At 40.7% G+C, this 21,761-nt stretch overlaps 2 protein-coding genes across 2 annotated transcripts; both read right to left on the bottom strand.

Annotated features, from left to right (window-relative positions):
• Nucleotides 1-663: 663 nt before the first annotated feature.
• Nucleotides 664-4,599, bottom strand: inpp5kb (inositol polyphosphate-5-phosphatase Kb). The gene is made up of 12 exons (XM_028422180.1): nt 4,379-4,599; nt 4,050-4,154; nt 3,789-3,897; nt 3,485-3,601; nt 2,971-3,146; nt 2,771-2,882; nt 2,585-2,694; nt 1,448-1,664; nt 1,222-1,359; nt 1,054-1,137; nt 866-970; nt 664-732 (listed from the first exon to the last, which is right to left on the bottom strand). The coding sequence occupies exons 1-12, from the start codon at nt 4,597-4,599 to the stop codon at nt 664-666; spliced, it is 1,563 nt and encodes a 520-aa protein (XP_028277981.1).
• A 7,178-nt stretch (nt 4,600-11,777) lies between these two features.
• pitpnab (phosphatidylinositol transfer protein, alpha b) lies at nt 11,778-21,761 on the bottom strand. The gene is made up of 12 exons (XM_028421404.1): nt 21,534-21,761; nt 18,596-18,626; nt 16,625-16,770; nt 15,866-15,957; nt 15,279-15,286; nt 14,889-14,963; nt 14,429-14,512; nt 14,254-14,331; nt 13,961-14,071; nt 12,669-12,791; nt 12,490-12,572; nt 11,778-12,151 (listed from the first exon to the last, which is right to left on the bottom strand). The coding sequence occupies exons 1-11, from the start codon at nt 21,548-21,550 to the stop codon at nt 12,525-12,527; spliced, it is 813 nt and encodes a 270-aa protein (XP_028277205.1). The 5' UTR covers nt 21,551-21,761; the 3' UTR covers nt 11,778-12,151; nt 12,490-12,524.

The raw sequence follows: 21,761 nt of genomic DNA, 5'->3' as shown, positions 1-21,761 counted from the left end.
TTTGAAAGACAGACCACTGTGATCACAGGCGAAAGTCCCGGCACTTCTCTCCCCGTAGTTTGTTCCCACACATGTATATATTTGGATCAATTATTAAACCAAATATACACAATTATAAAAAGTATACACTTTTTTGACAACAATCATCATTTTTGCATTGAGATATAATTAAAGTACAATCGTAATTCTGTTTATTGGCTAGCAGACTGTCATTACACTTTACTTTTCTTCAAAAAGACAATAATAATTTTATGCAACACGTTTTTTATGGTGGACAGATCTTTTTGTACTTGATGTTTAACCCTCTCAGTCACTAATATTTTTATTTATATTTATTGACCTGCAATGTCTGTCCACTACTTTCAAAAACAAAATGAAGCTTTGTATGAAAGTAGCTGTGGTGTTTGGCATGTTTATTCCTCTGTTTCAAGTGATTATTTTGTAAGTTTGCAGCACATGTGAATCTGAACTTTAAAGGCAAAGTAGGAAAAAAAACAACTCAAAGTTTCTGGTCTATTTCTCTTGGCACAGTGTGATGGCCATTAATTTACTACTGATCTTTCACATCCAGTAGATAAGGGAGTTTATCATTGAGCATTTTAAAGTCTGAAACAATTTTCTGACTTAGAAGAATAAGATGTGGCACTGCAGGGGGATTTGTTCTTATTTGTTAAGCCCATTGATATCCTCTGGAACAAGGCCTTCCATGACAGCACGCCTTGACTCCAGGATCTGCAAAATCAAAACAAATTTGGGATTCATAAGATAGCACAGCATGCAGTTTCCCTCTAAATACTCAAGAAGGAGTCATAGGAAAGCATGTTATGACATAATAGGAATAGCAAAATAGATTATGATAACTTACCTGGAAGCTATCACTGAGGCCAATGATGCTTTGCATGTTGGTGCTGTAGTAGCCCAGTACATACTGTCCTCCCAGCACAGGGATCTTATCCTTATCCACAGATATCTTCAGTAAAACACACATATATATTAATGTTAATAAAGCACTCACAGTGTAAAAACATTATATATATGCCATGTTGACTTTACCTCTATGACTTCATTTATCTCTGGCCAATCATTTTCTCTCACCCAAACAAAGCTTTCATAGTCAGTAGCACTCTTGAATCCCACCTGCAGGTCAACAAACCCATCAGATCAAATCCATTTAGTGTTCTGTTGTTTTGCAATTTTTTTTGTCTGCATCTATACCACAACCTTGTACAGGGCGATCCAGTCCCATGTAGAAGACATGAAGTCCTCCTGGACTGTGTAGGTCAGAAGTGCATCCTGATCGGCGCTCCATACACCCAGAGGAGAGACATGCACCAGAGGTGTGTCGAAGATTTTCCTTAGCTGTAGAAGAAACAGGTGGAAATACCTTTATTAGTCAGTTATTTTAGGAGGAAAGAAGCAGACTTACATATATGTATGGCGTTTTAACCTCTAAGTTGAAGGTTGCAATGACAGGCTTGTGGTCACTGACTCCATAGCTCATGTCACAGGTGTATTTGTCCTGGGTGACCAGGATTGGAAACTCCTCTTCTTTGTCATCAGTGGAGGTCGATGCATTCTCATCATCATCTTCCTCTGACGGCAGGCTTTTTGGTTTGATGCGCCAGAGGATCCGATCTGTCCAGGCCGGCTTCCTTTTCTTGCCACTATGTAAAACAAAGGCAAGTGTAAACCTAACCATGTAAATGTAACTTGTTCAGCAATGAAACCTGAAACGTGAAAGAACAGAAACCAGACGCACACATGCAGTGCAGAGCTGTAACTACAGTGTAGCCTGGCAAGGAGAAATGATGACAGGGGAAATGAAGGGGTTACACTATTCGACATAGTATTGCAGCTTAAATATACACTATAAAAAGCAACACATGCATTATGCAGAAACAAACAGTGGGGTGCTGGGTGCTGGAGGGAGTCCATGTCTAATGAATTTGCAGACGATGCCTGCAATTCATCAAGATTATTATGTTTACTTGTCATCTATATCGTGTCTCCATTTGTGATTGTGGGTTAAATTACCCCCAAGGCACCTATTCAATAATATGGGGCTCAGTCTTACATAGCTATGGAGACACCCACCTCGGCGGGTCTACCTCCCTGTACCAGGCCCCCAACCAAACTGAGAGCAGCCCCCAGATGAGGGAGGTGAGAAGGAAGAAGAGGGTGGTGCTGCAGCGCTGCAGGGGCCTGGGTCTGTACATGGTTAGGGGCAGTGCCACAGTGCTCTTTCTGAGAGAGACACATACATGGTGCTAGTGTGAGGAAAGCAAACAGAGAGCTGCTCCCAACTTTGTCTATAATTTTACTGCTGTGGGTGCTCAGTGTGTTTCTAGGGTTATTGCGCATGTGTTCTCTTGACTAATGATGTGGTGCCATAAGCTTTGGGGAAAAGGTGCAATGACTGTGAAATAAGGAAACACAGGGCATGCAACACGTCAAAGTTTCTTACTTAAAACCCAACCATGTCTTAAGAGAGCTGTGCAAAATTCAAACAAAAACACAGATGAAGTATGCAGCAGGTGTTGTTTGTAATTTATATCTGTGTTCCAAGCACACTTGTAGATGTTACCTGGTGTCATAGGTGTCAGAGTTACGGTCAAACTTGTAGGTGGGTTTAAAATTCAATGGCCCTTCCTGAAATTCCTGCAGAAAAGGTTCCTGTTTCTTCATCATGATGAGCTGCGCGGGAAGAGGAAATTACTTAGCAAGTGTGCATTATTATGTGTGTGTTTGCACTGTTCACTATGCACAATACCTGGTCTTTGCTCCACAGCAAATGAAGGCGCCCACTTTCAATGGATGAACGGAGAAAGTGTAAACCGTGGTCTGTAATACGGAAGTTCAGATCTCCAAACCAGAACACCACTCTGAGAAAGTGATGGGAGTTTTATTTTCTGCTACACAACTACCATTAGTGTGTTTTTTTTTTACCACTGTTTATGTAGGTGCACTCACTTGTGGTCCAAGACATTTGGGGTGTCATAGAAGTCAAAATCTTGTGTGTCCAGGATGTACTCAAACTCATCAACGCGTTGCAAAGCGTAGTTCATGTGAGCTGCCAGATGGCAGTTGAGGAAGCACACCATGTGGCCGTAGAAGGAAAACCGCACAGATATTCCACCCTTATTACCCTGAAATAAGGGAGGAAGGAGCTGGGTAGCATGCTAACGTCACGTAGAATCAGTAATCAATCATATTCTGTTGATACACTAAGTTTGTTTTCTGAATGTTTTCAACTTTTTCAACTTATCAAACATTCAAAATGCCCCTTGAATCTGGATTATGTATCAGATTGCCTCAGTGTACGTCACTAGCGTTCTATGTTTGTGATTTCATTCTGTTAAAGCTGTTGCACTTTTCACTGAACAAACACAAAAGGCCTTTCATGATGTGTTTAAACCTAACGGTATCTGATGCCAAAGGCATTCCCGGTGTGCAGAGTTTAGAAGCAGCACCTCCAAGTTCCTACCCAGTAGCCAAAGATTCCAGTACGAGTGTAGGTGGTCTGGATGTTTCTGATGTAGGGCAGATGAATGTGTTTGGCAAAAACCAGCAGCAGCAAACCCTGCATCCTCACTGATGTGACCTAGAAACAGTTGAAAACAGTTAATATGTTTACATTATATTTGTTTTGTTTTGTATTCATACCATTATAATTTATAATTAGATGTCATATATATATATATATATATATATATATATATATATAAGGAATATATAATATTTCCACATATCAGTAATATTTCCAGTTTGCTTCCTCTGTCCTCTCTCACCTTGACAAAGCCTCTGGGTGCCAGTGTGTCCATGAAGACATGGCTCCAGGAGTCCTCTGATATCATATCTGAGATGAACCTCACAGGCGTGGCGTTCACCTCCTGCAGGCTGACACACAGCAGCACAGACGGAGGACAAAAATTGACAATGACATCTTCAATTCTGCTGCTTCATCATATCTTTTGTGTTGTTGCCAAAATTCTAGCATTATTCATCAGCCACATTGTTATCAAAGTTTCAAATTATTTTTTTTTTCTCACCCAATCACATAGAGGTCTGTAGGGGGTTGAGCATCTAGTTGAAGCAAAGAGGTGACGTCTTCAGGAGGCTCCGCTGTGCCCACATTCCAGGTCACCATGTGCAGCCTGTTTGGTAACAACATGAATACATAATACAGCATTCAACACTGTGTGTATTCAAAGCGTGTGTTCTTCTTTTTTATCAGAAAGAACAAAGACGTTTTTAATGATAAACCTAGAAAATATTCAGAAAGTGTGGGACGATGATGAAGCACAGGACAAAAAGTCGTTTCTGAGAGCTCATTTGTGTAAAGTTGTTTCTGCATCAGTAAGCATGTGCCCTTGTTAACCTGAATGCATCCGTGGGAACGTAGCCCCCGCAGAGCTGAAACGCTTCGTCCAGTGTGCGGGACACTTCTTCACTGGCCTCATCGTCGGAGCTCATGTCTTCTATGCAGGTCAACAGCTGAGACAACCTCTGGCGCAGGAGCACCTTTGACCTGGAGCCCTGAGACGTAGAGCTGCCCATGCTGTCTGAGCGCACGCGTGGACTGTCCATTAAAGGGTCCATCTTTGAAGGTCAGACTGAAGAAAAGCAAAGTCTTCAGGTGTCCGTGAACTTCGTTATCTTTATCGCTCCTGAAGGTAACCTGCAATATTTGTGGATGTGCAGTCCTGCAGCGACAATGGAGCAAAATCCAGTTGAAGAAAGGTTTGACTTTTCCTCAGGCTCAGGTTGGGCAGTTTGCAGCCATTTAATGAAGAAGGCCTCCACTCTGTCTGAGTAACTTGAAGTAATTTCAACGGATTCCTAGTTAATCAAATCTCTCTGCATGTGCTTCAGTCTGAGGTCCTCCAAACTGGGCAGGATGAAAAACATGAAAAGCCCGGGGTGAAGCGTGCTGCTGATGCAGTCCTTCCTCTGGTTGAGTGCCGTGTAGTCACGCAGCAATGGAGCACCGGTTGACAAAGCAGTGGGGTCGACTCAGGAATGTAGGCAAGAATGAGTCAGACTTAGAGTATAATCGCAGGCAGGAGGCAGGCATGTGAATGTGTGTGTGTAGTCACAGAGAGCAGAGGAGGATAGCTGGAGGCTGATCCTCCATCACTGTTGCAAGACTTGGGTAACCTTCCGTTCGCTAAGAGGTTTACCACCAGCAGCATTCGGCATGTCTATCAGCTGAGTAAGCAGCACAATACATGCAACCCCCACAATTATACTCGTGTATTAGCGAGGGACACAACAAACAACACACAATAGCATTAGCTTCTTTTGGCCTCAATCCAGGCTCTTTCCAAATAGGTGAAAGGTTATCTTTGTACACCCGGGGGGGGGGGGGGGGGGGGGGGGGGGGGGGGGGGGGGGGGGTGGTTAAATGATGTTTTTATTAACAAAAAGCTCAGATCATTCTAATTAACAAGAGTTGGATCACAAATTACATAACAGATTTGCAAGCACATATTCCTAATTGTTTTGAATATGTCAAAAACTAATTCACGAATATCAGACATGAATCAGATTACATTAGATTTGAGATTATATAACAATCCAGTTATTGAAATCTAACTTTGTTTCATATTAAAAGCAGCCAAGCCTAATAAATTCAGTATTTTGGAAAGCTGCGGTGGACAATAATGAAAAGAGAGATAAAAATAACAAATAAACAAATATCTAGTTAGATAATAAAAAGCTAACTGTAACAGGCTTCATGTAACAGCGTCACATGCAGAGACTTAGGGCACATTCTTTAGGGAGCAAAAATGCCAACCAGGGGGTTTACTGGTGAGAAACGATGGATGAGAGGTTATTTAAGTTTCACCACAGAGCCATGCAAAGACTTCAAACTATAAGCTTCTTATGAGGATTAAGCAATTCAAATGCTGCACTTTAGTTTTCTGGACTTTCTACCTGTGCTTTTCTTATTTGTTCCCCCATTTCTCTACTCTTACACAATCGCTAGAAGACAAAGAGACATTAAGAGGTTACCTGCACTTTTCTCTCCCAGCACTTCGCAGTCTTCCGGCACTCATTGTATCCCCTGTAAACACACACACAAACACACACCTATGAATACCTGCACATAGAAATCTAAATAAAGGTAAATAAAACAGTAAACCTACACAACAAGCACAAATGTTTGCTGTTACACAGCCAGTTTACCACAAGCACAGAGCAGAGCCCAACAAAAATATATATAAAGAGACAAAGCCAAACCTGCCAGGCATGCCTGAAAGTCATTTCAGAAATGGCTTTGTAATCATGTCTAATCACGGTTAGCTTCAGCCATGTTAAAGTGACAGCGCCCTGAAGATCACATGTAAACACAGGCACAGGAGAGCTATTTCAGGACACACTTAGAAAGTTATGACCAAGAGATAAAAAATTTATGGTTTATAAACTTTTTTCTACTATATTATTTCGGCAATAAAAGGAGAGTGAACTAATAGTGTACTCACCAAACACTAATAGCCTGAAGGTGCTTATAGTTTTATTGTTCTTGGCAAATCATCACTATTTCTGACATTTGTTTTCAGGCTTGAACTTAAACCGGCATTACGGATCATTTCTCGTCTTTGTCCACTAGGAGGCCGCACATCAAACTGAATCGATGCGCTGAGCGCTAGTTGCTGGGCTAACATCCTGTTAGCGTAAAAGCTAGCTAGCTTGTTTACATCACAGTTCAGCCAAGATGAAGAAACACAAGTGTTAAAATGGAGTTATTTCTCGCCACCTAACAAATGTAAGTCCAATAGCCCATACCCTTTAGCCACATCTTTGCTCTGCATGTTCCACTGTGTTTACAAACTACTTGCTAACTTTGCTGTTTGGTTCTGGGTGCAAACTACAAACGTTTCTAATTGCCTAGGTGTGGGCTAGCTACACATGCTAATACACAGCATAGCATACATTGTAATGCAACTAATTGCAAACATCATAAGCTATAGATCAGCTGTCAGTAGCTATACCTTTAAATGCTATTGATTCAGATCAACACACAAGATTATCATAATGTCAAAATGTCCTAATAATAAAAGTATAACCTCTAAAACAAATGTCCAAGTTTACATATCTGGATTGTGCCCGTTCAGCACTGACACTGTTCCCAAAATTAATTCAGTTAAAATATAAATTCAGCAGTTGAATATAAAAAACATCCAGAAAAATCATTGTGGCTCCATATTGGTGCAAATAATTCAAAAGGTCTGTCTTTAAGTGTGTTTTTTGTTTTTACCTTTATATATGTGTGTGTCCTGTGGTGCCTGGAAAAAGCTGCAGACTCCTTGAGCACAAATAACAAAGACCTCCAAAGGTGAGTGGAGAGGCTGGAGCCGTTTCTCTGTGGTTGGTGCTGCTGTTTGGCAGTTTTTCTCTGTTTTTTGGTTCCCTCACTTTATTCTTAGCTGCTCCCCTCCTTGGTGCAAGGTCCCACACACACAACCTGCTCCAGACTTAAAGCGTAACATCGGATCAAGCTCTTATCCTAGGTTGGTTAACAACCCAGTGAGTGAGTGTTTATGAATGGACGATTGTTGCACCTAAACTCTTTGTATGTACGTAAATAATCCTTTACATGCTTTAACAGTATGGAATGTGTAAGGTGCTCTGAGTAGTGTAGTAGTATTTTACAGCAACATGTTTGGTGGATTACATCAGTAGTCAAAGATTATTTAACTAAAGTTAATTTAGATTAAGAGGATTAGTGCAAATATAATGTCAATGTAGTCAGTCAGTTTAGTGGTCATAAAAATATCACGTAACATAAAGACTGATTTGTAAACTTAGCGTTGAAGATGCTTAAAAGCAGATTTGCCATCACTGGATAGAGCCAGTCTGGCCTGCCCCCTCACTTTCTAGCCTTTATGCTAAGCTAACCTTGTCTGATAAATCTGAGAGCTCATGTTTCATTTGGCCTGCCAAATATGTCTGGCTCCCCCCTTATTTGGACAGATTTCCATCCGGCCTTGCCGGTGTCACAACGTTTCAGCCTTTATGTGTGTTTTTTTCAGGCATTTGGGTTTCATTCATTTATGTTTTTGAGTTATGTAAAGTTTCAGTCAGAAGTACTGTAACATTTTCAGTCACTTCCTACCTTTAAACTTGTAAATTAATGTGAAGGTGTGTACATTTTAAATACTCTTTCCTCTCAGACACCCACACGTCTCACAAAATGTGTAGCAGCTCTCTGTGCTGGCCCATCTACTGTCTCATAATCAGGATTTAAAGTAATCTTTGCCATCCAAAGCCTGATTAATTTTACCCTGCCTAGAGTACAGAGTTTGTATGGTAGAAGTCAGCTGTCTGATACTGCATGGGCTTGATAGCGCCACTAGGGGCAGTAAGGACACAAAAATTCAAATGGTATACTTAATTAACCTTTGATCGTTTTAACAAATATTTGGTCAGAATAATTACTACCTTAGGGAAATGTATTGTTCGTCCACATTTAATTAATACAATAACTATTTCCTATACACCACACTCAAAAACTTGGTCAAAGTAATATAGTGTGGGAGCATTTAACATTATTGTACAGCTTTTATTTAGCCTTCTGGAAAAAGGGAAGCAATAAGGATGTGAAACTTGTGAACTTCTTCCACATTGCTAAATAGTAGTAATTGTTTTATTGTTATTAATCTACTTACAGTGTAGTTTTCTGAATATTTCTATGGTCTGACAGCTGTGACATCCTGCCAGCTGCTACAGTCACTAACATTGGTAAGAAACCTGTCACATCCCTTTCATTGGTATTAAAAACCAAAACAAGCCTGTGTACAGTTGCTTTGCTGCTTTTTATTCATTTCTTTACGTCTCCAATGTACAGTAGTGTTATTAGAAGATAAGATGACGAAAAGGCACAAATTCACAATAAAAGAAAAAAAAAACAGAGACAAGTTAACAGGAGTGAGAGTGAAAATAAGCGAGAGAGAGAGGGAGAGAAAGAGAGAGATTGAACGACTTAAAAACAGTTTGGGATTATGGAATCATTTGGTTTCATACTCTGATTATAAATCGAGGAATCTAACAACAGATATCTATGAGATTGTCTCTGTTAAACCGTGTTCTCTCACAAGCTCAGCTGTTAAACTGTCAGTGTCTGGTTGCAAACAGCCACATTTGTTGTCTTTTTTCCTAGTGTGGCTGTAATCTCAGACACATCAGCACCTGGATAAAGCTGCTCCAAAAATGTTGAATAATTACCATTCTATTCACGTCAATGGCCACGGGAGGGCAAAATCTAACTGACTCCACTTTTGGCCAATACAGTCAGCTAATAATGTGGATCAATGACGTGACCCAAGCTGCCGTTATATATGTTCGTTTTTCAGTGAGAGAAGCAAGTGTAGTTCAGAGACTGACAACAGAGGTACAACAACATTCAGAACAAAAATATATATTTATACACTGTCCTGCCAATGTGACGATGGAGTGAGGACAGCCAGTTGTGAACAGGGTTTTTGCTTTTAATTATTTTCTTCCTCTCCTAAAAAAACCCCCACAGCAACTCTGCTCTTTTGCTTCCTCATCCTAAAATCAGCTCTAATACAGTAGAATGTTTTTTAATGACTGCAGCTGACAATATTCTAGTATTATCAGCACTAAATTTCAGCGACTATAACTCAACTACATTTCTTCACGATGATGTCTCTCTGAGAGCAGCTTGGTCGTGGTGCTCGGTGTGATGCTGAATATTGAGCGAAGGAGGAGAGGGTGTGCTGTAGGTTTGGCAGGACAGTCTGATCTATATATATATATATTATGTTCATCTACATTAATTTATTTACTATTTACAGAGTCAATACATACAGTACATCCACAAACCTCCATGGTTCAGTTGGTAGCCCCACAGACACTGAGTGAGATGGAAACACAGGTGGGATGATTGGGGGGGGGGGGGGGGGGGGGGGGCCAGGGCCAGTGTTGTCTTTAAAGAGGAGGCAACAGATGATGGTTCACAATGATGGGTTTATTAAATTAATGACACAAAGGCTATGAAAAAAGATGAATGTTGACCAAAGTTTTTTTTTTTTAAACACTGAAAGTAAAGTTTGACCACCGTCAAATGATAACTTATGGCCAATACAAGTCATATTCTGGATACTTCATCAGACTACACACACGTACAGTATGTTAAATGATTTATTTCCTAATTATTATTTTTTGTTTCTTGTTTTAATGTGAAACAAATCATATTAATTTAAGGGGCCCTGGAAGAAATTATGTCACTGCTGTTGATTTGTTCTTGTTGCTATGATAAATTGACTAGAATGATTTTTTTTTCAAATGTATTCAATGCATTTTTATTTACTATCTGCCAATGGAAAGCCCTTCGGTGGAACTAATGTTTATACTGTTTAACATTCAATCAGATTCCACACAAGTGTTCAATTTTGTTATGATCTAAATATCACACACTCTTAAAAACATAAAAATAAATATGTCTTATTTAATTTATTAGGCATTGATTAAAAACATATAACATGAATTATCAGCTGATTAGTGCAAACTGTCTTTTAATTCTTCTGTCTAGCTACTGTTGGACCTCATAATCACCTTATTGTGCTGGCAGTTTTTTTATATTAATTGTTGGTCTTATCAATAATGGCTGTTGCTTGCTCTTTAAGGTTTCCACAGTTAAATTATGTGAAGGATGGGAAAATGGAAAAAAAAATAAGGGGGGGGGGTGAATACAGACAAAAGAAGGAAGGATAGTGCCTGCTGTTATCACCCATCTAGCTTCATTTTGTTCCTCGCTTATTTTCTCAGCTAGCACCAGCTCTCTGCAAAGACGCACACTACTGTATATCACCCATGTACACTCATGCATAAACACCACACTAATACAAATAACAGGCTTCAGATTCCAGCAGGAGGAAAAAAAAACAAAACAAAAACCACCTCATTCAAAGACAGACACAATAAAACCGGCATTTAATAAATAATTTCTTAGCAAATTTAACCGCTTGACTTTCAGTTCGGGCTCTTGTTTTATACTAAAACTGTTCTCACCATAGGAACAAACTGAAGAATGAAACGTGTCATGATAGTTATTGCTATTGCTGGATAAGACCATTTATCCACTGGAGATGACACGATGGCTGACAAGGCGAGAATTAACGCATAATGTCACAAACAGAGGCAGTCCTACGCTCATCTATGGCTATTCTACTTGTCTACTGAAATGTTCTATTCCACAGCAATACATTTTACTTGTATTCTCGGAGACTTCCTCTGTATTTATGCATTACTGTTTATTTGTATTGACAGGAACTTCAATTCATTCTGAACAGCCTGATAGAACTATAGCTCCAGAAAGGATCTGATAACAGAAAAATATGGCTAAAAAATCTTGTCCAAAACAATACCACAGAAAGACACACGCTCACACAAAGAGAAGCACACACAAGCAAACTCTTTAAGCAACAGAAATGATTGCCTCAATGTACAAGAGGGAGAAAAAAATCTACATTTGTCAATCAGGAGTACAGCGGAGACAACGTGACACTCTCAGCACAAGCCCGACTTTGCAGCCGTAGTTTGTAGACTTGCAAATAAGAACAACAAAAGGAAACACTTCATAAAGCATGATACAAATGGAGGAAAAAAAGAAAAGAAATGTAACACTGAGTAACAGCTTGGTCTGGAAAAAAAACATCCACAGACAAACTTACAGAATCATTTTAAAAACCCTGTTTATATATAGTTATATATATATTTATATTTACTTCAGTACAATTATTCAGCTCCCCAATATACTGTATATATACACGGTGGGATATCTTAAAGAGAAATCCTAAATTGCAGAGATAACTGACACTATGCTCTGTAGTTTAGAATGAATTTTTTTTAGAGAAAGAGAGGATTGACTGACACTATCTATAATGTTGCTACTGGAGGCCTCAGAGCAGCTCATAGATTGAGACATGAGATGGATAACATAAATAAAGAGACAGATGGAAATCAAGGATGTAAAGAGATCAGCTGAAAACTGAGAGTTTACTGGGTCCAGGTCCCTGAAAACCAGATTGTACTGCGGGAGGTGGGATTTGGACCTGCCAGTCAGGTGTTGTGTCAGTTGAGACAAAAAGTGGAAGTGAATCCGCTGGTGTCTTGGTACTCTGGTCTGAAAGATGGAAGAAATGGATGAGAGCATCAACAATAAACACTGTTACCTCTTATTTATTGGTGTCTAGAGGTGTTCTGGGCTAACTGCCTGCCAGATTGTACTAAATTATAGATGAAAAATGAATCTGTGAATGGTACAGAGTGCACCGTTTTCTGGTGCAAATATATAAAAACAGCTGTGTTGTCCTTAAGACATATGCTGTCGCTGTCTGTCACAATGTGTAGCTGACATAACAAAGGGACTGAAGATGCATGTGATACTGTAATATACTGGCAGTAAAACAGTTTCATTCAGCTACAATGTCAATCCCAACAAAACACATCCGTTCCTCCCACCTGATGAGCAGCAGCATTCACAGTCTGACACAACCTCAGTCTTCTAGAGCCACCATCCCTTTCACTGGGTCCTTCACTCTCATCTGACACACAAAAGAAAAATTACTCTCTGATGTTGTAGCTCGCTGACGAATTACATTGTTAACCAGAGATAAGCGAATGCTTGACGTCTGTCTTACCTCATCTAGCTCCCTACGTGTCTCCTCCTCCATGCGACGAATATCTTCCATGTTCAACTCAATCCAATTGTCAATCCAGCAGAACAATTGACGATGGAAATTAGTGAACAAACGCTTCTCTTGCTGTGAGAGGAACACAAGGAAACAATGAGAGTAATTAGAAAGTGATTTTGTGGTATAAGGAATATGATATTTTGACATATCTGATTTTATACTCTTTACAGCAGTGGTCCCCAACCACCGGGCCGGGGACCGGTACCGGTCCGTGGGTCATTTGGTACCGGGCCGCATAGAAAGACTGAGCAAAACATATATTATTCATTATCTGAGTCTGACAGCTGTTTCATTTATAAATCGATCAGATTCATCCGCCTGTGCCTTTAAGCACCTGCCCAGACGCTTGTCTCGGTCACGGGATACGGAACCCCAAAATTAAGCCCACAAGCAGCAAAAATAAATAAAAAACAAACGTCTTTGGAGAGCTTCTTCGGAAAGGGGAAAAGGCCTAACGAGGAGACAGAAGAAGAGGAGCCTACCCCTTCAAAGAAAAAGAAACCCGCATTTAAAAGACTATATCAGGAGTCCTATTTAAAATACGGATTTATTGCAACAGGTGATTCTCACACACCCAGTCCGCTCTGAGTGATGTGTGGCGACAGACTCGCAAATGAGGCAACGAAGCCTTCAAAACTGCGAGACCGAGCACCCTGCATTAAAAGACGAGCCATGGAAGAAAACATGAACAAGAACGACTGAAGCAATTAATGACGGCCAAAACAAAATTACGGAGTGGACTGGACATAAGAAACACACTTCGGGTGTCATGTCTCCCATTATCCCCAGATGGGACCGCCTCATTGCTGGGAAAGCTCAAAGGCTCCCACTAATTAAGCATAAGAGTAAGAGTCTGTTTATGCACTTTGTTTTTTGTTTTTTGTTTGTTTTTTTTTTTGTCTGTGCCGGTCCGTGAAAGTATTGTTTTACATGATACCGGTCCGTGGTGCAAAAAAGGTTGGGGACCGCTGCTTTACAGCACATACTATTTTGACATATCTGATTTTATACTCTTTACAGCACATACTGCATGTGTGTGAAACCAATAATGTCTAAAGCTTTCAGGAGATGCACATACACTTTTGCAGAACAGTCAGTCCTACACGCACACAAATTAAATGCTATCCAGGGAAGACAATAACGCAAACATTTCTTGCAAGACTCACATCATGTTAAACATTTTTGTTCTGTTGTTCTTGAACCTTAATGGAATTGACAAAGGTCAAAATGAAACAAACCTTTTGAATGAAGTTCTCCACTTTATTTTGCAGGCCCCACCACTTGAATTTGACAGTGACCAGTTTATAGGCACACATGTGCGGGCAGTCTTTCTTATTAGGAAGCTCTTTCTGCACATACACAAGACAAAGACAGGGATACATGTTAAACCTCACTCCTTCCAGCAGATACAGACAAAGGCTGGAGCCTATCCCAGCTATCTACGAGTGAGAGGCAGGGTGCACCCTGGACTGCTCTGATATCCTTCTTTATTTTACGTTCACAGTGGCTTCAAATAAGTCAGACACTATACCCTCCAGTCTGGTCCTAGAGGTCCTCGTCCTGTCTTCATTGACTTATACTTGCAAGGATCCTCCTCTGGTTTGTAATCCTGAAGAAAAAACCAACAAAAACTGGTATGACCAACCTGGATATGGCAGTACAGTACTGGCTAGCTGCTGCTGTTTATACACAGAGGTAACATTCACCTTTGGCTCCACTTGGGTTCTGTCTGCAATATCAATATAGACTACATCCACCTTCTTCCAGGTTTCTGGATCCAAACCGTGTACCTGAAAAACAACAGATGACAGGTTTATATAGACATATACCTCTGCAGATACATGACATGATGCATGTATTTTATTTCCAATACAAAGGTGTAGTGTTTGACTAATTACGAGAGGCCAAAATGAGCGTGACTGCTTACAACTGTTTCATACAACAATTCTTAGGTCAGCTTTTGATTAGGAAATAATTAAACACAACTAGGTGTGAGAAACAATAGGATTCAATTATTTTACATTTTTAAATCAAGCATCCTTTACTATGTGCAGCGATTAAAGTCATTCCTGATGCAAAAATATTCATATGTGAGTCACAGATTCTGTTCATACAGACATAAAGACTGTGAATACAGCTCCACAGCTCATTAGCTTCACTAATTACATTTTCAAGGTGTCCCAAGTCAGGTTTGTGCCATGTCTCAATCTTGATCAGGAAGTTATCTTTCATATACTCATTCTGCAAAGAGAAGAGAAGTAAATCAGAGAAAAGAAGTAAAAAGTAACTCTAAAAGTACAGCTGGCACACACTGTTTGTCTCTATGTCTCTCTCTCTCTCTCACACACACATACACACACACACACACACACACACACACACACACACACACACAGTGTAATGGTGTCTTAACTATCCCTGCTGTTGTGTCACTGAAATAGATCAAATTTCTGTCTCAACTTTCTGTGTAATTTGTTCCTTCTATGGGCATCACTGGTCAATATGTATGATTATTTCAACAAACAAAAACACAAAAAAATATTAAAAAATACTCACAGTGATAACTGCAGAGCCAGATGACAGAATGTATAAGAGCAAACAGAGAGACATGCAAGAAGAATGGGGTTGAGAAATGTCATAGCATTTACAGTATTACATACAATACACAGAGGATTTGTTAAACAGCATTTGTCAGTAAGTCTTGTGTGTGTAGTGGGTACAGGTTGTGCCATTTCCTGTCCTGTGTGTTTGCATGACAGATGGCTGTCTGGCAGTTGGCTGTAGGTGTGTGTGAGATCTCAGCCTGAAAGGCTCGAGTGATTGCATGGCTCTTCTCGCTGGACATACAGTAAATTATTCAGCTACTCCTTCAAGGTGACAGAGACCCAAAGACACAGAGAGAGAGAGAGAGCGAGAGATACTCCGAGAATGAATGCATTGACAGAGCAGCATCTTGGTTGTAGGGTAATGTTAGTCACCAACAACAAGCAAGATGATGTGGAGCTCATCAAACCATCTCCTGTTGTATGTATGTGATATACTGTCACATACTAATAGTTTGTGACTAGTACTGTCACATAATTTTGAAATGTCATGCTGTGTGCAATTTGTGGTGCTAGTACAAGGTCTTTGTGTGTGTGTACCTGTGCGACAGTATGGGTATGCATTCCAGGCTTTCTCGTGGATGTTGAGAGCTGAAGCTGGAGCCAGCATTCTGACGAATGACGGCACTTTACTGCAGGGAGAGAGAAGAGTGAAAAGTCAGAGAAAACTGGGTACACATGTCCTATGGGAGATTAGAGAGATATGGCAGAGATATGTAGTTAGAGATACAGGGGTTCTTCTGGACCACACCCTTTCTAATCCTGGTCTTACCACACTAAAGTCTTCTGTAGGCTTATCTTAAAGATGAATTTTGGCATATAAACATGAAATATAAAGTCTGGAAGCAACTGGAAACATAATACTTGCTTAATGTTTTCATTATAGACACGTTCGCATATTATTGTTCCCACCAACAGGAAGTGCAGTGATATTTGTTTCCACATATTATGATACATTGACCTAGGGAGGTTGCCCTCACTCCAGAAAAGGCTAGTCTGCTCTGATTGGTCAGTTCCAATGGCCTGAGCAGCCACTACCCTCCACTCAGCATCAGCTCTGTCAGTGCACGGCTGCTGGCAAAGAAGACAATGATGGATATAAAAATTTCATTTGGGTTTTCATTGGATGCAAAATTAGTATACGCCCCCGAGTGCAGGATGATTCATCAACATTTTTATCTTATGTTATTTTGTTATGTTATTTTTTATGTTTTATGAGCCAAGGAAAGGAAATAAGGAAGGAAGGAAGGTTTTCTACATCCTCACCCATTTTTAAGCATGTTGTGCAGCTTCACTTACCTCTGCAAGTGGTAAATTTTGTGTGTATATTGTCCCTTCTCTCCTTCTTTCTCATAGGGTTCATTTTTTAGCACCTCCACTCCTTCTCCTCCACCCGTCTCATTCTTACTGGCCTCAGCCACAGAATACAGTTGGCCCACTTGGTACTGGAAAAAAATAAATAGTCTAGATGAGAGCACTTAAATAAACAAATTACGGTACTCTTTATTCTGATCTTCATCTAGATGACTACATTCTTCTTTCCTTGTCCCTCATAATCTCTCCCATACTAGGGTACTTTTATTGTCAGACCATCTACTATGTATGTTTCTTCTGACTGGTTTTATCGTTTACAGACTGTACATTTTCTGCTTCATCTCGCCTCCCCCCGTTCTTGATCCTGAGTGTGCATGTGATTGTTTCAACACAGGACAAAGTCTTCTTTCATTTCTTAATCACCTCTAATCCACCATATAACCTCTGCACAAAGCTGGGCCACAGTACACTTACAACATCACAACAATGGAATAAGTTGATGTAGTCAGATTAATTCTATTATTTTGACAAAGTTTGCCAGTCAGGTAACATTAAAAAGTAACCAGCAAGTCATTGCATTGTGGTCAGGTTAGCAATCTGCCTGGTTACAAGAGCTGGTTAGCACGCCTTATTACAGCAGCAATGATCCATGATACAAACAATAGGTATTATGTCCAATCTGTGGATTTAAGCCTACCGTATATATCAACACAAAACAAGAGCCTACAGAAATGATAAGCAGGGGCATTACGCTGCTAGTAGTAACTTAGCTTCATAGCATAAACCTGCATTGGATGCTCTGTAACATCATCTGTGCTGGTTTTCAGTGACCTTTCAACACACATGATAGACTAAACAATCATGCAACACAGCCTGGATGCTCACTTGTGTGCATACTTAGCATAAACAGAGGGTTTCCTATGGTTTGATGTCTCCTGGGAAACAGTGCTGGACAAATATAATTCAACCTTCTCTTGTGGGGTCAGTTTCTGTCTAGTCATGTCAGAACTTACTACCCTCCAGCATATTAAAACATAAATCTTTAGCTGTCCTCTGGCATAAAGTTAACAGACTTGTTATGTGTTTTGTGCTTTCCTACAGTGAGTTTCATCACAAGGTTTCAGTGAGTCTTTGTTGCGCAAAACAAAACCTTTGTCCAAAGAGACACATTCACATTCATAGTCACCCAAATCAAAGATTACATCGAGTATTTGTTATGTAGCAGAGAAATCAGACAGTCACAGTGGAGAAGGAGACAGGGAAGATGAAGATCTAGAGTGATGTGGTTCAAGGGCAGATGGGGGGAGAGAGATGGGATACTCAACTGTCTTCAGGCTCTGTACATCACATTTTAGGGAAATAATTTCTCTTTTTTAGTGTCTAATCTTAACATAGCTGATGGGGGACACAATTTGCAGGCCTGCTGCCCGAGAGGAAACCTGCCACATTATGCAGAGATATGATTAAGATAAGGGCTTACACACACAGGTTAGGAGGAGCAACATGTTTAGATCTAAAGCTTTCATAATCCAGAGGGAAGGCTACTGGAGGGAGTCAGTGGGACTTAATGCTTCATCCACTGCCAATTTATTTGAAAATATACAATTCCAGGAAATGAAAATGAACTTGGCTTGCTTGAAACAAGTGTAGTGTGTGTGAGAGGAGATTAGGAAATCTGAATATTTATATTCCTGTTAATAAACAGCATAGGTCCACCTAAGGAAGATTACAGTCATGTTGTAATCCAGAAAAAATATGACAGGGTCGCGCAAGCAGAAGTTTTAAGCAACTCATTTACAATTTCAGATCTACTGGCTTGAATAGAAGGGTAATTGCAATGTCCAAAAGTCCAAATGCTGCCTAAAAAGTGCAATTTTAACATCAGCAGGCAATTGTGACAATGTGACATAGCCGTTTGAAAACACACACACGCACACACAGTGAAATGAAACTTACCTCTTCCACTGAGATAGGAAGAATCACTCGACTGTAAGAGAACAAAGAATAAGAAGTTACTGTAAAGTCAAACTTTGTTAATTACACCTAACTGTTCAAACTACTCAAAGACTTGAGTTACTTCGGTTTCACTGCACACCACAGTGATTGAATGAGCAAAAGCCCATACAATAATGTGCTATCTCATGCTTTAATTTAGTGGGAACACAATTAAATGAAGAGACATGTTTAACTTTAGAACATTTCAGGACACACATCGTTTGGTATGCTGGCCAGGACACACTCCGGCCAGCATAGGCCAACATAATGATCATGTATACGACTGTAGCAATATTAAAGGTACCAGAAAATGTATGATTTCAATTTGACAGCAGGGACAATCTTAAGTCTGCCTAAAGCCTCCTTGAGGGATGCAAAAAAGTCATTTGGAGGAAAAATAAAACTGAGAATGAACTACCGTGTGTTTTCTGTTATTTGAAAATTCAGAAATACTCAGAATATATTTTTCTTTTGCATGAAATAGACGAAGATTAGATGTTGTTTTGACTTTTGTCATATTTTATTCTGTCTCTCATCTTTCACCACTATGTTTACAAAAGAGTATTGGGAAATAAAGAAAGCTAACAAACCCCTAATGAGTTGCACAACACTAACAAAATGATGACACTGCTGAGCAGTTATAAAGTTGACAGCAGCAAGTCTATATGAATCTATTATCTATAATTAAAGCTATTGGCAGGACATACACAAACAGTATTTGCAGCAGTTTGGTCCTTAGTGACGCTCGGCTCTTACTCTCCCCTGACACGTGTGCATCTTAGCACATTGTGCACATATACAGTATGCAGCTTTGTTGTTTTGTGAGTGTATGAGGGTATGGCCAAATTTGCATAATCCTACGCCCTACTCCCCCTCTTAATGTAATCTGGGTCTGAGAACATTGGATGGGGGGGGGGGGGGGGTCAGATGCTGCAGCGAAGACAGTCTGTAATATATGTCAGATGACAGGGATGGATTGGACAGTATAGCTTTCTTTTCTACTCAGTGTTCTGTCTGCACTGTTATGCATATACGGTAGCTCAATATGGTGTAGAAATCTTAAAACCAGAGTATCTATATGAACACTTTGAGGTTAAGTAAAACAAGAACTTAGTTACTGTGATGCTCTCTCTCTCTCCCTCGCTCCCTCCCTCCCTCCATGTCTCCTTGGTCTAAAGGTCTTGACAGAAAGATCAGGTGTCTCTGTGTTGCCACAGAAAACAAACACCCCTCTTTTCTCCTGCCTGCCTTGCCTTGTCTTTTTTCGGTCCTCTCCTCCTCTGCTCTCCTTCCTTTACTGCTTGTATTCTGTTCACTTGATCATATTTTACATTGTAAATAGACTTCTGTATTCCTGTACACCTGCCAAAGCTCATAGAAGTGGAGAAAAGGTGGACCAGGAGTGATTTAGGTCAGTGGTTCAGGTGAGCAGTCCACAAAACAAAAAAGTCCATACCAGAGCAGGATGTGGAGCAATTCACAGTCTGGACCCCCATGATGGTATCTCATTGTGTGTATCTGTGTTTGTGTGTGTGCGTGTGTGTGTGCATGTGTCCATGTGTTGACAGTGTGTAAGTGCATTCAGCATTTAATCGTGACCGATTTAATTAATTTCCAGGCAGACTGCTGAGGCCCAGACTCTCCCTAATCACTTCAGATCTTTAGCTGTGCCACCACTCTGATCCTGGCTCCCTTTTTTTGTTCTGAGCCATTTATTGATTAAATACTTGTGGTGGAAAGTCAAGACAATAATCAGTGGTGATAAATGCATGTCCATTAGAAGCAGTCACTGATCTATGGTAGGTTTTTTTTAATAACCATATAGCTGCCAATAATTAAAATTTGTGCCACATCTGACAGCTGTCTTGGCACAGAGTTACAATTAAAATATATTGAAACACAGCAAAGACACTAGTATGAGAGGGTGTCAATCATGGAAAATTATAACACTAAAGACAAGAGGGAAAACCAGGCTGAGGCTGCCAGTTCAGGGTATGAAAATGAAGGAACTCTCATGTGATTTTCCCATTTGAGGGTTTTATCCCTGTTCATCGGCCTTGCTCTTATTGTAACCACCAGCTGATTCTGACTAGGCCTCAGTCAGTTTCCCAAGAGGCCTGTAAAAACGTGTTCAAACAATGTGTTCAAAATCCGTCCCCAGTACACTCACACAGACCTACTTCATATGCCATGACGTCCCTTTGGCCTACTAGTCAAATCATCAGGAAGATCTGGTGCGTCAAAACCTCGCCATTTGCCCCGTTTTTTTTCCCACCTCCAAAAAAAAACTTTGCGCCCACCTACTCCACCTGCCCGCACCTCCTGCGCCCTGAGCACCCCTCCGCCCTGGGTCATTCTACATCCCGCTATGTCCATTCACAGGCGTTTTTCCACAGGTAAAACGCTCCATCGCCGGTTTCACCTTCACCGCGCGCATCAATAACATGGCCACACAGTGGCATACAGGGGATGGACGCTGGCACGGGCGGCGCGGCTTACGCCAGCCATTTCTCCCTCAGCACCACCGCTCCTCTCGAGCATCCGTCATTTTAGCACCAAAGCGAGGAATATTACAGAGAAAGCCTGCAGATTTCACTTGGAGGCTCGTGATGCAAAATGTGAAGGGCACAGCCACGCGCCGGCTGCTGATGCAACTACATCTGTTAACATATTATCTTTAAATTTATTCATTCAATACTTTAGTGTGATGAGAGTGTCGCATGCATCAAAAAGGGGTCATGGACGTGGAGTCAAGTGGGATGTCGACATCACCCTGGCCACACTTATAATTCCCCTCTCGGGCGACTGGCCACAATGTCAGCGCTGCGAAACCAGACGGATAAACGCGCACACGTTCTCCTCTCTTCACACACACACGCACACACACACATCTACTTACAATTCCTTTATGAGCATTTTTTTGGCGGTGCGGTATATGCCAGAGGGGGGAACAGCTCAATACAGGTCCAGAAACAGGGTCGATTCCTCCCTCCGTTGGTCGCTTCTTTCTCCGCTTGCTTCTCTCCCACCTCTCCCCCTCTATGTCATTCTACCTCCACAGTCGCTTATTTTCTTCAAATTCACTTCCTGATCGGGGCCGCGGCGCGGCGTTGCTGTTGCGCGCAGA

This window comes from Parambassis ranga, chromosome 14, assembly GCF_900634625.1.
Source record: "Parambassis ranga chromosome 14, fParRan2.1, whole genome shotgun sequence".
NCBI lineage: Eukaryota > Metazoa > Chordata > Actinopteri > Ambassidae > Parambassis > Parambassis ranga.
Note: the sequence above shows the minus strand (reverse complement) of the source record. Positions and strands in the feature narration are given on the sequence as shown.